This window comes from Coregonus clupeaformis, chromosome 31 (assembly GCF_020615455.1).
Source record: "Coregonus clupeaformis isolate EN_2021a chromosome 31, ASM2061545v1, whole genome shotgun sequence".
In the NCBI taxonomy this organism is placed as follows: domain Eukaryota; kingdom Metazoa; phylum Chordata; class Actinopteri; order Salmoniformes; family Salmonidae; genus Coregonus; species Coregonus clupeaformis.
Window position 1 is genome coordinate 1,878,325 of NC_059222.1, and position 12,898 is coordinate 1,891,222.

The window sequence follows — 12,898 nt, forward strand, 5'->3', positions numbered from 1 at the left end:
GCGTGGGAATACTTTGGAGCAGATTTCCTAAATTAAAATCACTTTTAGCTGATTTGCTGGTGTTTTTACAGTCTTTCATGTCAAATTTTTAAAATAAACTATTTTCTTTGCTCAGAAACCTTGGAGGGCCAGCTTGGAGGGCCAAATAATATGACTCGCGGGTCAAATTTGTCCCGGCCCCACGGGCCGCCAGTTGGGGAACCCTGACATAGATCCTTCCTGGTAAACAAAACCCAGGTTGTTGCACAGTAAGAAAAAAGCAGCGAGAGAGAAAAGTGCACTAGGCCTATTTGTTAGTGTTGTTTTGGAGAGAAGAAGTAAGGCAATAGATGGAATCAGAAGGAGTGAAAAGGAAGCGTCAAACATGACCGATTGAAAACTATTTTTGACAAAGAATTAAAGGAACGATTTCTCTATTTATATACTGTCATTTCAGTCAGAGGTGGACAGACTCAAACAGAAGATCTTGTTCAAGTAACAGAGACATTCTGTCAACGAATCACACGTACACACACTTTGACACACGGAACACCTGCACATAGGGCTGCACACAGGGCTTTTGGGTAAACGCAAACTCCCAACATAGACGTTTTCTCCCAGAACACGCCACACACTCTCCAGTCTCATGATGATGTGCGAGGTTATGCCCACCATTTCGGAGGATGGGCGCGGTGGAGGCCTCTCCTCTCCTGGGGTCGGGGCTGGGGGCCCTGGTGGAGCCATGGGGGGAGGGGGCTACGGTGGCCGAGGAGAATCAAGGGGTGGGGGTGACGAGGGGGGCAGCACAGGGAACCTGGAGTCCCTGATGGTCAACATGCTGACCGAGAGGGAGAGGCTGCTGGACAGCCTAAGGGAGACCCAGGACAGCCTTGGGACAGCCCAGCTACGCCTCAGAGAGCTAGGCCACGAAAAGGACTCCCTCTCGAGACAGCTGTCCATCGCCCTGCCACAGGTATGGTAGTGTGTGTGTGTGTGTGTGTGTGTGGGGGGGAGGGGTACAGTATGAGTGTGGGTAGAGTCAATGTATGTCCATGTGAGTATGTGGGTGTGATTGGCATGTCTGAGTGTGTATGTGTGTCCGTGCGTGCGTGTGTGTGTTTGTGTATGGTTCGTGCATGTGTGCGACTGCATGTGTGTTTGCGTGTGTTCATGCATGCGCGTGCTTGTCTGTGTATGCGTCAGTTGCAGAGCAAAGCTGGCTCACAATAAATTCCTGCAGTGGCAGATCAGTGTGCTCCACCATATAGAGAAAAACTATAAACTATAGAGAGGGACATCAATTAATTCCACTCCTGCCTCTTTAGAATAACCAGTATTGTACTTACACATGGAGAGCATTTGTACTTGTGTTCCCTTTTGTCTTTATGCTCCCTTACTTGTGTCAGCATTTTCTTTGAGCTATTTTTCATCACAGATTGAGGGAAACATTTGTTTGTTTTTAGCACTGTAATTGGATCTGATAGGGCATTATAAAAGTAGTACTGTGTTCATATTTTTCATTAGATTGACCTTCATGGCCACCGTAGGTGAAGGCTAATCTTCTTCAGTGGGTATATTCTCCCTCAAAAAGATAATATTTGAATCAGGTTCGATCAAACTTATCTTTGTTTACATATCTCCTACCTGGGCAACAGTGGCTGTTGGTGCTGTTTAAGATTAGTGAGGATAATTTTTTTTAATGAGCCAGGCCTTATTTCTATTACAGCATATTGGATGACTGTCATTCACATTCCAGTCACCCAGTTCAATGTAACATCGATAGGTTTAGGCTACTACATGATACTCACATGTTCCCTATACCCATCATGAGGTTGCTACAACCTAGCCTATGAATGAAAGTTTATAACGTACAGTTGAAGTCGGAAGTTTACATACACTTAGGTTGGAGTCATTAAAACTACAACTACTCCACAAATGTATTGTTAACAAACTATAGTTTGGGCAAGTCGGTTAGGACATCTACTTTGTGAATAACACAAGTAATTTTTCCAACAATTGTTTACAGACAGATTATTTCACTTATAATTCATTGTATCACAATTCCAGTGGGTAAGAAGTTTACATACACTAAATTGACTGTGCCTTTAAACAGCTTGGAAAATTCCAGAAAATTATGTCATGGCTTTAGAAGCTTCTGATAGGCTAATTGACATAATTTGACTCAATTGGAGGTGTACCTGTGGATGTATTGCAAGGCCTACCTTCAAACTCAGTGCCTCTTTGCTTGACATCATGGGAAAATCAAAAGAAATCAGCCAAGACCTCATAAAAAAAATTGTAGACTTCCACAAGTCTGGTTCATCCTTGGAAGCAATTTCCAAATGCCTGAAGGTACCACTTTCACCTGTACAAACAATAGTACGCAAGTACAGTGGGGAAAAAAAGTATTTAGTCAGCCACCAATTGTGCAAGTTCTCCCACGTAAGAAGATGAGAGAGGCCTGTAATTTTCATCATAGGTACACGTCAACTATGACAGACAAATTGAGATTTTTTTTCTCCATAAAATCACATTGTAGGATTTGTAATGAATTTATTTGCAAATTATGGTGGAAAATAAGTACAGTGGGGAAAAAAAGTATTTAGTCAGCCACCAATTGTGCAAGTTCTCCCACTTAAAAAGATGAGAGAGGCCTGTAATTTTCATCATAGGTACACGTCAACTATGACAGACAAAATGAGATTTTTTTTCTTCAGAAAATCACATGTAGGATTTCTAATGAATTTATTTGCAAATTATGGTGGAAAATAAGTATTTGGTCACCTACAAACAAGCAAGATTTCTGGCTCTCACAGACCTGTAACTTCTTCTTTAAGAGGCTCCTCTGTCCTCCACTCATTACCTGTATTAATGGCACCTGTTTGAACTTGTTATCAGTATAAAATACACCTGTCCACAACCTCAAACAGTCACACTCCAAACTCCACTATGGCCAAGACCAAAGAGCTGTCAACGGACACCAGAAACAAAATTGTAGACCTGCACCAGGCTGGGAAGACTGAATCTGGAATTGGTAAGCAGCTTGGTTTGAAGAAATCAACTGTGGGAGCAATTATTAGAAAATGGAAGACATACAAGACCACTGATAATCTCCCTCGATCTGGGGCTCCACGAAAGATCTCACCCCGTGGGGTCAAAATGATCACAAGAACAGTGAGCAAAAATCCCAGAACCACACGGGGGGACCTAGTGAATGACCTGCAGAGAGCTGGGACAGAAGTAACAAAGCCTACCATCAGTAACACACTACGCCGCCAGGGACTCAAATCCTGCAGTGCCAGACGTGTCGCCCTGCTTAAGCCAGTACATGTCCAGGCCCGTCTGAAGTTTGCTAGAGTGCATTTGGATGATCCAGAAGAGGATTGGGGAGAATGTCATATGGTCAGATGAAACCAAAATAGAACTTTTTGGTAAAAACTCAACTCGTCGTGTTTGGAGGACAAAGAATGCTGAGTTGCATCCAAAGAACACCATACCTACTGTGAAGCATGGGGTGGAAACATCATGCTTTGGGGCAGTTTTTCTGCAAAGGGACCAGGACGACTGATCCGTGTAAAGGAAAGAGAATGAATGGGGCCATGTATCGTAAATTTTGAGTGAAAACCTCCTTCCATCAGCAAGGGCATTGAAGATGAAACGTGGCTGGGTCTTTCAGCATGACAATGATCCCAAACACACGAAGGAGTGGCTTCGCAAGAATCATTTCAAGGTCCTGGAGTGGCTTTAGCCAGTCTCCAGATCTCAACCCCATAGAAAATCATTGGAGGGAGTTGAAAGTCCGTGTTGTCCAGCGACAGCCCCAAAATATCACTGCTCTAGAGGAGATCTGCATGGAGGAATGGGCCAAAATACCAGCAACAGTGTGTGAAAACCTTGTGAAGACTTACAGAAAACGTTTGACCAGTGTCATTGCCAACAAAGGGTATATAACAAAGTATTGAGAAACTTTTGTTATTGACCAAATACTTATTTTCCACCATAATTTGCAAATAAAATCATAAAAAATCCTACAATGTGATTTTCTGGAAAAAATATTCTCATTTTGTCTGTCATAGTTGACGTGTACCTATGATGAAAATTACAGGCCTCTCTCATCTTTTTAAGTGGGAGAACTTGCACAATTGGTGGCTGACTAAATACAATTTTTCCCCACTGTATAAACACCATGGGACCACGCAGCCGTCATACCGCTCAGGAAGGAGACGCGTTCTGTCTCCTAGAGATGAACGTACTTTGGTGCGAAAATCTATATCCACAGTAAAACGAGTCCTATATTGACATAACCTGAAATGCCGCTCAGCAAGGAAGAAGCCACTGCGCCACAACCGCCATAAAAAAGCCAGACTACGGTTTGCAACTGCACATGGGGACAAAGATTGTACTTTTTGGAGAAATGTTCTCTGGTCTGATGAAACAAAAATAGAACTGTTTGGCCATAATGACCATCATTATGTTTGGAGGAAAAAGGGGGACGCTTGCAAGCTGAAGAACACCATCCCAACCGTGACGCACGGGGGTGGCAGTATCATGCTGTGGGGGTGCTTTGCTGCAGGAGGGACTGGTGCACTTCAGAAAATAGATGGCATCATGAGGAAGGAATATTATGTGGTTATATTGAAGCAACATCTCAAGACATCAGTCAGGAAGTTAAAGCTTGGTCGCAAATGGGTCTTCCAAATGGACAATGACCCAAAGCACACTTCCAGAGTTGTGGCAAAATGCCTTAAGGACAACAAAGTCAAGGTATTGGAGTGGCCATCACAAAGCCCTGACCTCAAGCCTATAGAAAATGTGTGGGCAGAACTGAAAAAGCGTGTGCGAGCAAGGAGGCCTACAAACCTGACACAGTTACACCAGCTCTGTCAGGAGGAATTGGCCAAAATTCACCCAACTTATTGTGGGAAGTTTGTGGAAGGCTACTCAAAACATTTTACCCTAGTTAAACAATTTAAAGGCAATGCTACCAAATACTAATTGAGTGTATGTAAACTTCTGACCCACTGGTAATGTGATGAAAGAAATAAAAGCTGAAATAAATAATTCTCTCTACTATTATTCTGACATTTCACATTCTTAAAATAAAGTGGTGATCCTAACTGACCTAAGACAGGGACTTTTTACTATGATTAAATGTCAGGAATTGTGAAAAACTGAGTTTAAATGTATTTGGCTAAGGTGTATGTAAACTTCCGACTTCAACTGTAGGTGCACAGGTCTAGAAACATATTGGAGTAATTAAGGTGACAGACAGTGACACATTCAATACCGCCTTGCACACTCTTGCCTGCATCTAGCTGATCTAGGGTGTAATCATTAGTCCAAACAGTTGCAAATTAGAGTTTCTATTGGACAAATTCAGGTAGGTTTATCCCCATTTCATTCCGTTTGCTTCCGTTTAAGAAACATTTTTCAACAGAATTGGCGGAATGAATACACCCCTGATCACCCGCACACCAGTGGAGGCTGCTAAGGGGAGGACGGCTCATAATAATGGCTGGAACGGAGTAAATGGAATGGCATCAAACATCTGGAAACCAGGTGTTTGATGTATTTGATACCATTTCACTTATTCCGCTCCAGCCATTACCACGAGCCCGTTCTCCCCAATGAAGGTGCCACCAACATCCTGTGCTGCACACACAGTTCACTTTCATAGCAGCCACATACAAACAGCATCATCATTTTGCTTGTTGTATAATTCCTTATCGCATCTACGTGCTTTTGACATTCCTCCCGCTGTGTCTGCTGGGATCTTCTGTTTGTTAGTTTGCTTGTTGCAGGAGGCCAGTGGGCAGAGCTGGGAGGATTGTCAGCTGATGTGGCGCACCTGTGCAGGCTTGGCCTGCAGGCTATAAAGTGTGGCCACATCAGCCAACACGCTCTGTCCTCCATGACTGGCAGGCTGGCTTCCACCACCTTCGGGTTTTTGGTCTGTTTTCACCATACAACACCCTCTCCACTCATCCACACACTGCATACACTACTGATCTTACAGACATCCACAGCTTATGTTACATTTTAGAATGTATTATTATTTAGTTTAATAAATGTATTCCTTTTTACATTTAAGTCATGTGTGGTCTCCCTTTGTTGTTACGAACTATGAGCCAGGTTGTAACAGCTCTCTCCTCCTCTCACCTTTTCCCTTCACGTGGACTTCAGTTAATAAAACCAAAAGCTTACCTTGACTTGGAAGAGTTCCAGTGTTGGATAGCCTTAGCCAGCTAGCTAACATAAATAGCATTCCTCTCTGTTTGAGCCAGGTGTTTGAGTAGGCTAAATTAGCTAGCTGCATTAGCTAGCTAAGTAGGCTAAGTGAAAGTGAAATTGAAATAAAAAATACAACGAAATAAAGCTAGCTCTCTCTCTCGCTCTCTCTGCTGCTGCTTCTCCTTAATTTTTGAAGAAATGAATTTGTTCCAAACTGTTCAACTATTGTCTTTCTCTCTCTTTGAGTCAACTACTCACCACATTTTATGCGCTGCAGTGCTAGCTAACTGTAGCTTATGCTTTCAGTACTAGATTAATTATCTGATTCTTAGATTGGGTGGACAACATGTCAGTTCATTCTGCAAGAGCTCGGATAGGTTGGAGGACGTGCTCTGGAAGTCGTCATAATTACTGTGTAATTCTATGGAAGGGGGTGAGAACCATGAGCCTCCTAGGTTTTGTATTGAAGTCAATGTACTCAGAGGAGGAAGGAAAATAGCTGTCCTCTGGCTACACCATGGTGCTACCCCAGAGAGTCCTGTTGAGGCTACCGTAGACCTTCATTGCAAAACAATCTGTTTTAATCAGTTATTTGGAGATGTGAATATATTTAGTATAGTTGTATCTAAAAATTATCACTTTTTAAATGTTTCACTATTTTTATTTTTATGAAATTCACTGAGTAGGATGGTCCTCCCCTTCCTCCTTTACAGAGCCTCCACTGCACACACAAAGCTTATTTTGAAAACACGATTTTTGAACGGTACCCCAATACCATTCTGTGATTTTAGATTAGAATTAGCAAGTGTGCATACAAGTACACAACACACATTCCGTACATAAACAAAGCATACGTGAACTGTACAGTATATAGCACACAACAATGTATTGGACCGTTTGATAAAGGGTATGTTTGTATGCTACTCTTTAAATAAGAGTTCTACTGAATGGAGCCCATATTCTCTCAATGATGATACAGACAGTGAGAATGAGAGAGAGATGGAATAAAAAGAAATGACCAGAGATGCCAAGTGAAATTCTGACCCTTATCCAAACAAGGACCAATCCCAGAAGGCAGAGTGCCAACGGTCCTACTGTGTCACCATCTGTATACTCCCCTACTCTTATCTCCGACTACCATCGCTGTCCTATTGCATTTCATACTGTATGTTTTTCTGTGTGTCTTATGCCATGTTGTTACTATTGTTTACATTGCAGCATAACACATTGTCATTGTAGTCCTCCAGTCTAAAGGTAGTGGTGCTTGTGCCTAAAAAATGAAGGTTCCAAAGCTTGTGCCTCCAAAAGGAACAATCTAAAGCTTGTGCTGCCAAAACTAAGCTTAATTTCTTGGTGTCTTTTTTCTTCCAAATAATAGGGATCATCATTTTCACTTTTTTTGGAAGGCTCAGGAACATAAGGAATAATTAATAATTACAAAAGTGTTGCATGTCATATTACCTTGTGATGGCAAGATATTTTACTCACACTGTTGTTGACAGTGTGTTTCCAGTTAGCATTGTAAGTGGCATATCAATGCTGTGAGTGTTTCTTGTCTTTCCAGTGCATGTCAGTGCAGTATCATTGTGTAACTCAGTGATGTAATCCTTGAAGTTCACAGCCTGATAGTGTCACTGCAGAGTAAACGGTGTCAGTGAATCAGTACATGATTATTATGCTTGCTTACTGCTTCAATGTCTGCACGTAAGTGTATGTGTGTGCGTGCGTGCATGTGTGTTTTCTGCATGTGTGTGTACATGCGTATGTGTGTACTGTACATGCGTATGTGTGTTTTCAGAGTTGGTTGCACACCTTGCTGATTACAGTATATTTCCTGTAATATTGCATCTACATTAATTGATTATATGTGAGCACGTTACAAGTCGTCCATATTGTTCATGAATGTTATGTTGCTTGGGGGTTCTGCAGGAGTTTGCTGTGCTGACTAAGGAGCTGAATGTTTGCCGGGATCAGCTACTGGAGAGGGAAGAGGAGATTTCTGAGCTCAAGGCGGAGAGAAACAACACACGTGTAAGATGTTTATCAGTCATTTTACTCCTCAGCACTTTCACAGCAGTTGTGTTTGTTCTTTCTTACCCATCGTAGTTGAGGTATTGATTCTATTACTCACTCTTCTCCTCCCTAGTACACACTTTCACATTTTCTCCTATCATCCCTCTGCCCTCTCCTTTTTCTCCACGTTTCTCCCCCTTCTCTTTCTGCTACCTTATGCTCTTCCACTCCTCTCCACTCCCTCTAAACCTTTCTTGTCTCCCTCTCTCCTCCTTTTTCCTTTTTCCTCTCCACTCTCTTTTTCTCCACCTCCTACTCTGCCTGTCTTTCTCTCCTTTCCTCTGCCTCTCTCCATCCCTTCCTTGCGTCTCTAACTCTTCTGCCTCTCGCTCTTTCTCTCTCTACCTCTCCCTCAAGCTCTTTATCTGCCTCTTTCTGCCTGTCTCTTCCTCCTCCTCTCTCCCCCTCTCTCTTTCTCTCTCTTTTCATCTTTCCCTCTTGTCCTCTCCCCTCCCATATAGTTGTTACTAGAGCACCTGGAGTGTCTTGTGTCCCGTCATGAGCGCAGTCTGAGGATGACAGTGGTGAAGAGGCAGGCCCAGTCCCCGGCAGGTGTCTCTAGTGAAGTGGAGGTTCTCAAGGCCCTCAAGTCCCTGTTTGAACACCACAAGGCTTTGGATGAGAAGGTGGGCGACCAGGCCACCAGGCTCCCATTTTGGGGTCTCCATCCCACTCATAAGCAGCTACTGTAGCTTTCTCTCAACAGTCGCTTTATTGTTTTGCTGAAAGGATCCAGACAGACACATTTCTCAGCATTTCTCATTCATCTCTTATTTTTGGCCCCTAAGGTTCGAGAGCGACTCCGTGTGGCCCTTGAGAGAGTGACCCTTTTGGAAGATCAACTACAAGCATCCGCACAAGAGGTAAAAGCCATACGGGATACAGATGTTTTATTAAAGCATGTTATATCTCAATTTCTTGACAATAAGAAAGATACAAATGCATTCACTCAATTTTTTCGTCATTTACCTCTCTTGCAGGTAATCTCTTTAAGAGACCAAATTAAAAGACGGCAACAAGGATCGGACGGCGGGAAAGATGTAAGGGGGGACTTATGCTCGTTGGTTCTAGTGTTTGTGTTTGTTAGCGTCCAAAAGTTAATAACAGTACTACAGTATATAGTATATGGGTATTATGATGTGTCTCTTTGATATTCAACAGTATGATGATGGGTCTAATTGATCTCATTTCCCATCGATCTCCTTTCTCGAAAACCATCGTCCCCGGTGACATCAGCGCCTACCCAATGGACCTTCTTCTGGATTGGACGATGGTGAGATCGACAGACAGAGAGAAACGGAGATAGAACGCCAAAGAGCTGAGCTCTCCCAGCTGAAAGAGAGACTGGCCCTTATGTGTCGACAGGTGGGTTTGAGAGCGAGAGAGTGAGCGAGAGAGAGAATGTAGCCTGTACAGTGAGGGAAAAAAGTATTTGATCCCTTGCTGATTTTGTACGTTTGTCCACTGACAAAGACATGATCAGTCTATAATTTTAATGGTAGGTTTATTTGAACAGTGAGAGACAGAATAACAACAACAAAATCCAGAAAAACGCATGTCAAAAATATTATAAATTGATTTGCATTTTAATGAGGGAAATAAGTATTTGACCCCTCTGCAAAACATGACTTAGTACTTGGTGGCAAAACCTTTGTTGGCAATCACAGAGGTCAGACATTTCTTGTAGTTGGCCACCAGGTTTGCACACATCTCAGGAGAGATTTTGTTCCACTCCTCTTTGCAGATCTTCTCCAAGTCATTAAGGTTTCGAGGCTGACGTTTGGCAACTCGAATCTTCAGCTCCCTCCACAGATTTTCTATGGGATTAAGGTCTGGAGACTGGCTAGGCCACTCCAGGACCTTAATGTGCTTCTTCTTGAGCCACTCCTTTGTTGCCTTGGCCGTGTGTTTTGGGTCATTGTCATGCTGGAATACCCATCCACGACCCATTTTCAATGCCCTGGCTGAGGGAAGGAGGTTCTCACCCAAGATTTGACGGTACATGGCCCCGTCCATCGTCCCTTTGATGCGGTGAAGTTATCCTGTCACCTTAGCAGAAAAACACCCCCAAAGCATAATGTTTCCACATCCATGTTTGATGGCGGGGATGGTGTTCTTGGGGTCATAGGCAGCATTCCTCCTCCTCCAAACACGGCGAGTTGAGTTGATGCCAAAGAGCTCCATTTTGGTCTCATCTGACCACAACACTTTCACCCAGTTCTCCTCTGAATCATTCAGATGTTCATTGGCAAACTTCAGACGGGCCTGTATATGTGCTTTCTTGAGCAGGGGGACCTTGCGGGCGCTGCAGGATTTCAGTCCTTCACAGCATAGTGCGTTACCAATTGTTTTCTTGGTGACTATGGTCCCAGCTGCCTTGAGATCATTGACAAGATCCTCCCGTGTAGTTCTGGGCTGATTCCTCACCGTTCTCATGATCATTGCAACTCCACAAGGTGAGATCTTGAATGGAGCCCCAGGCCGAGGGAGATTGACAGCTCTTTTGTGTTTCTTCCATTTGCGAATAATCGCACCAACTGTTGTCACCTTCTCACCAAGCGGCTTGGCGATGGTCTTGTAGCCCATTACAGCCTTGTGTAGGTCTACAATCTTGTCCCTGACATCCTTGGAGAGCTCTTTGGTCTTGGCCATGGTGGAGAGTTTGGAATCTGATTGATTGATTGCTTCTGTGGACAGGTGTCTTTTATACAGGTAACAAGCTGAGATTAGGAGCACTCCCTTTAAGAATGTGCTCCTAATCTCAGCTCGTTACCTGTATAAAAGACACCTGGGAGCCAGAAATCTTTCTGATTGAGAGGGGGTCAAATACTTATTTCCCTCATTATAATGCAAATCAATTTATAACATTTTTGACATGCGTTTTTCTGGATTTTTTTGTTGTTATTCTGTCTCTCACTGTTCAAATAAACCTACCAATAAAATTATAGACTGATCATTTCTTTGTCAGTGGGCAAACATACAAAATCAGCAGGGGATCAAATACTTTTTTCCCTCACTGTATGCATTGCCTACACTGTAAGACTTTTCTGTAATTTTAACAGTGAAACACTGTAGAATGCACAGTAAAATACCTTAAATGTGTTTTACAGAATTAATTATGGTGCATTGTGGGAAAATGTTGAGGGCGGGGAAAGAGTCTCTGGCTCATTAATCTATTTTAAGACGTGCCTTGTAAGAGACTATATTTGTTGCATCTGTGAGAATGCTGTACCCCAACAGAAAACAGTAATATACTGTATTTTAAGGATTTCTACCAACCTTGTCCTGAAAATCGCTGCCATTAATTTTCTGTAATTCAGAATGCAGTACCATACTGTATTTTTGGAGCGACAAAAACCTTTTGAATACTAGTGTCTCATTAACATATTTTGAGGTGTGTCTTGTAAGAGGTTATATTTGTTGCACCTGTTAGTGAGAATGCTGTACGAATTTAGCTAATATGTGGTAGTGGTTCCCTAAGCCTTTGTTAAGGCCTAAAGTGCAAGTGATATAAAACACCAAATATCAGTTATTGTGCTGGAAGGTACACCCATCTAGTACCGAGTCAGACCCCGCTTTGCCTCCAGAACAGCCTGAATTCTTCGGTGCATAGAAACGTTGCTGAATTGGTATTAAGGGACCTAACGTGTGCCAGGAAAACATTACCCACACCATTACTCTACCGCTACCAGCCTGTACCATTGACACCAGGCAGGATGGGGCCATGGATTCATGCTGCTTATGCCAAATCCTGACTGCCATTAGCATGACACAACAGGAACCGGGATTCGTCGGACCAGGCAATGTTTTTCCACTCCTCAATTGTCCAGTGTTGGTGATCGTGTGCCCACTGGAGCCGCTTCTTCTTGTTTTTAGCTGATAGGAGTGGAACCCGGTGTAGTCGTCTGCTGCAGTAGCCCATTTGTGACAAGAACCGACAAGTTGTGCATTCCGAGATGCCGTTCTACACACCACTGTTGTACTGTGCCGTTATTTGCCTGTTTGTGGCCCGCCTGTTAGCTTGCACAATTATTGCCATTCTCCTTCGACCTCTCATCAATGAGTTGTTTTCACCCACAGGACTGCCGCTGACTGAATGTTTTTTGTTTGTCGCACCATTCTCGGTAAACCCTAGACACTGTCGTATGTGAAAAGCCCAGGAGGCCGGCCGTTTCTGAAATACTGGAACACTGGTTAATATGTCACTGGGTAATTACAGTAATATTTGTGGTACCATTAAATGGATTAGAGTAGCTGTACTGTATAATAAATTAAACTAACTTACTGGCCAATTGCTGCCAGTATGTTACTTTAATTTTACAGGACATATTTTACAGTGTAGTTTATTATGAGCTTAATGTAACCTATGTTGTTATGAACCATTCCCAACAATATTGTGTGAGAGAGAGAGTGAAATAGAGAAAAGAGAAGAAAGATAAAGAAAAATAAATTAGGTTGGGGGGTGTATGAAGATTCTTAAAACCAGTTACCTTCTTCCCTCTTGTGGACAGTCAAAAACCACACAGCCTGATCATTGTACATGACAGTATTTTCTATATAATTGCCATAAACCTACCTCTACCAGTGCTTCACGGCTTCACTCATAAAGGCCCTC

At 42.9% G+C, this 12,898-nt stretch overlaps 1 protein-coding gene across 3 annotated transcripts in view; it reads left to right on the forward strand.

Moving 5' to 3' along the window:
* Positions 1-11: 11 nt before the first annotated feature.
* Positions 12-12,898, forward strand: part of LOC121547190 (liprin-alpha-3) — a 50,258-nt gene continuing 37,371 nt past the window's right edge. For all 3 annotated transcript variants that reach the window (XM_041858326.2, XM_041858327.2, XM_041858328.2), the window contains exons 1-6: positions 12-952; positions 8,140-8,241; positions 8,745-8,909; positions 9,072-9,146; positions 9,264-9,323; positions 9,520-9,648. In XM_041858326.2, coding sequence (XP_041714260.2) covers positions 626-952; positions 8,140-8,241; positions 8,745-8,909; positions 9,072-9,146; positions 9,264-9,323; positions 9,520-9,648 — 858 coding nt within the window. In that variant the 5' untranslated portion in view covers positions 12-625. The remainder of the gene's footprint in view (positions 953-8,139; positions 8,242-8,744; positions 8,910-9,071; positions 9,147-9,263; positions 9,324-9,519; positions 9,649-12,898) is intronic.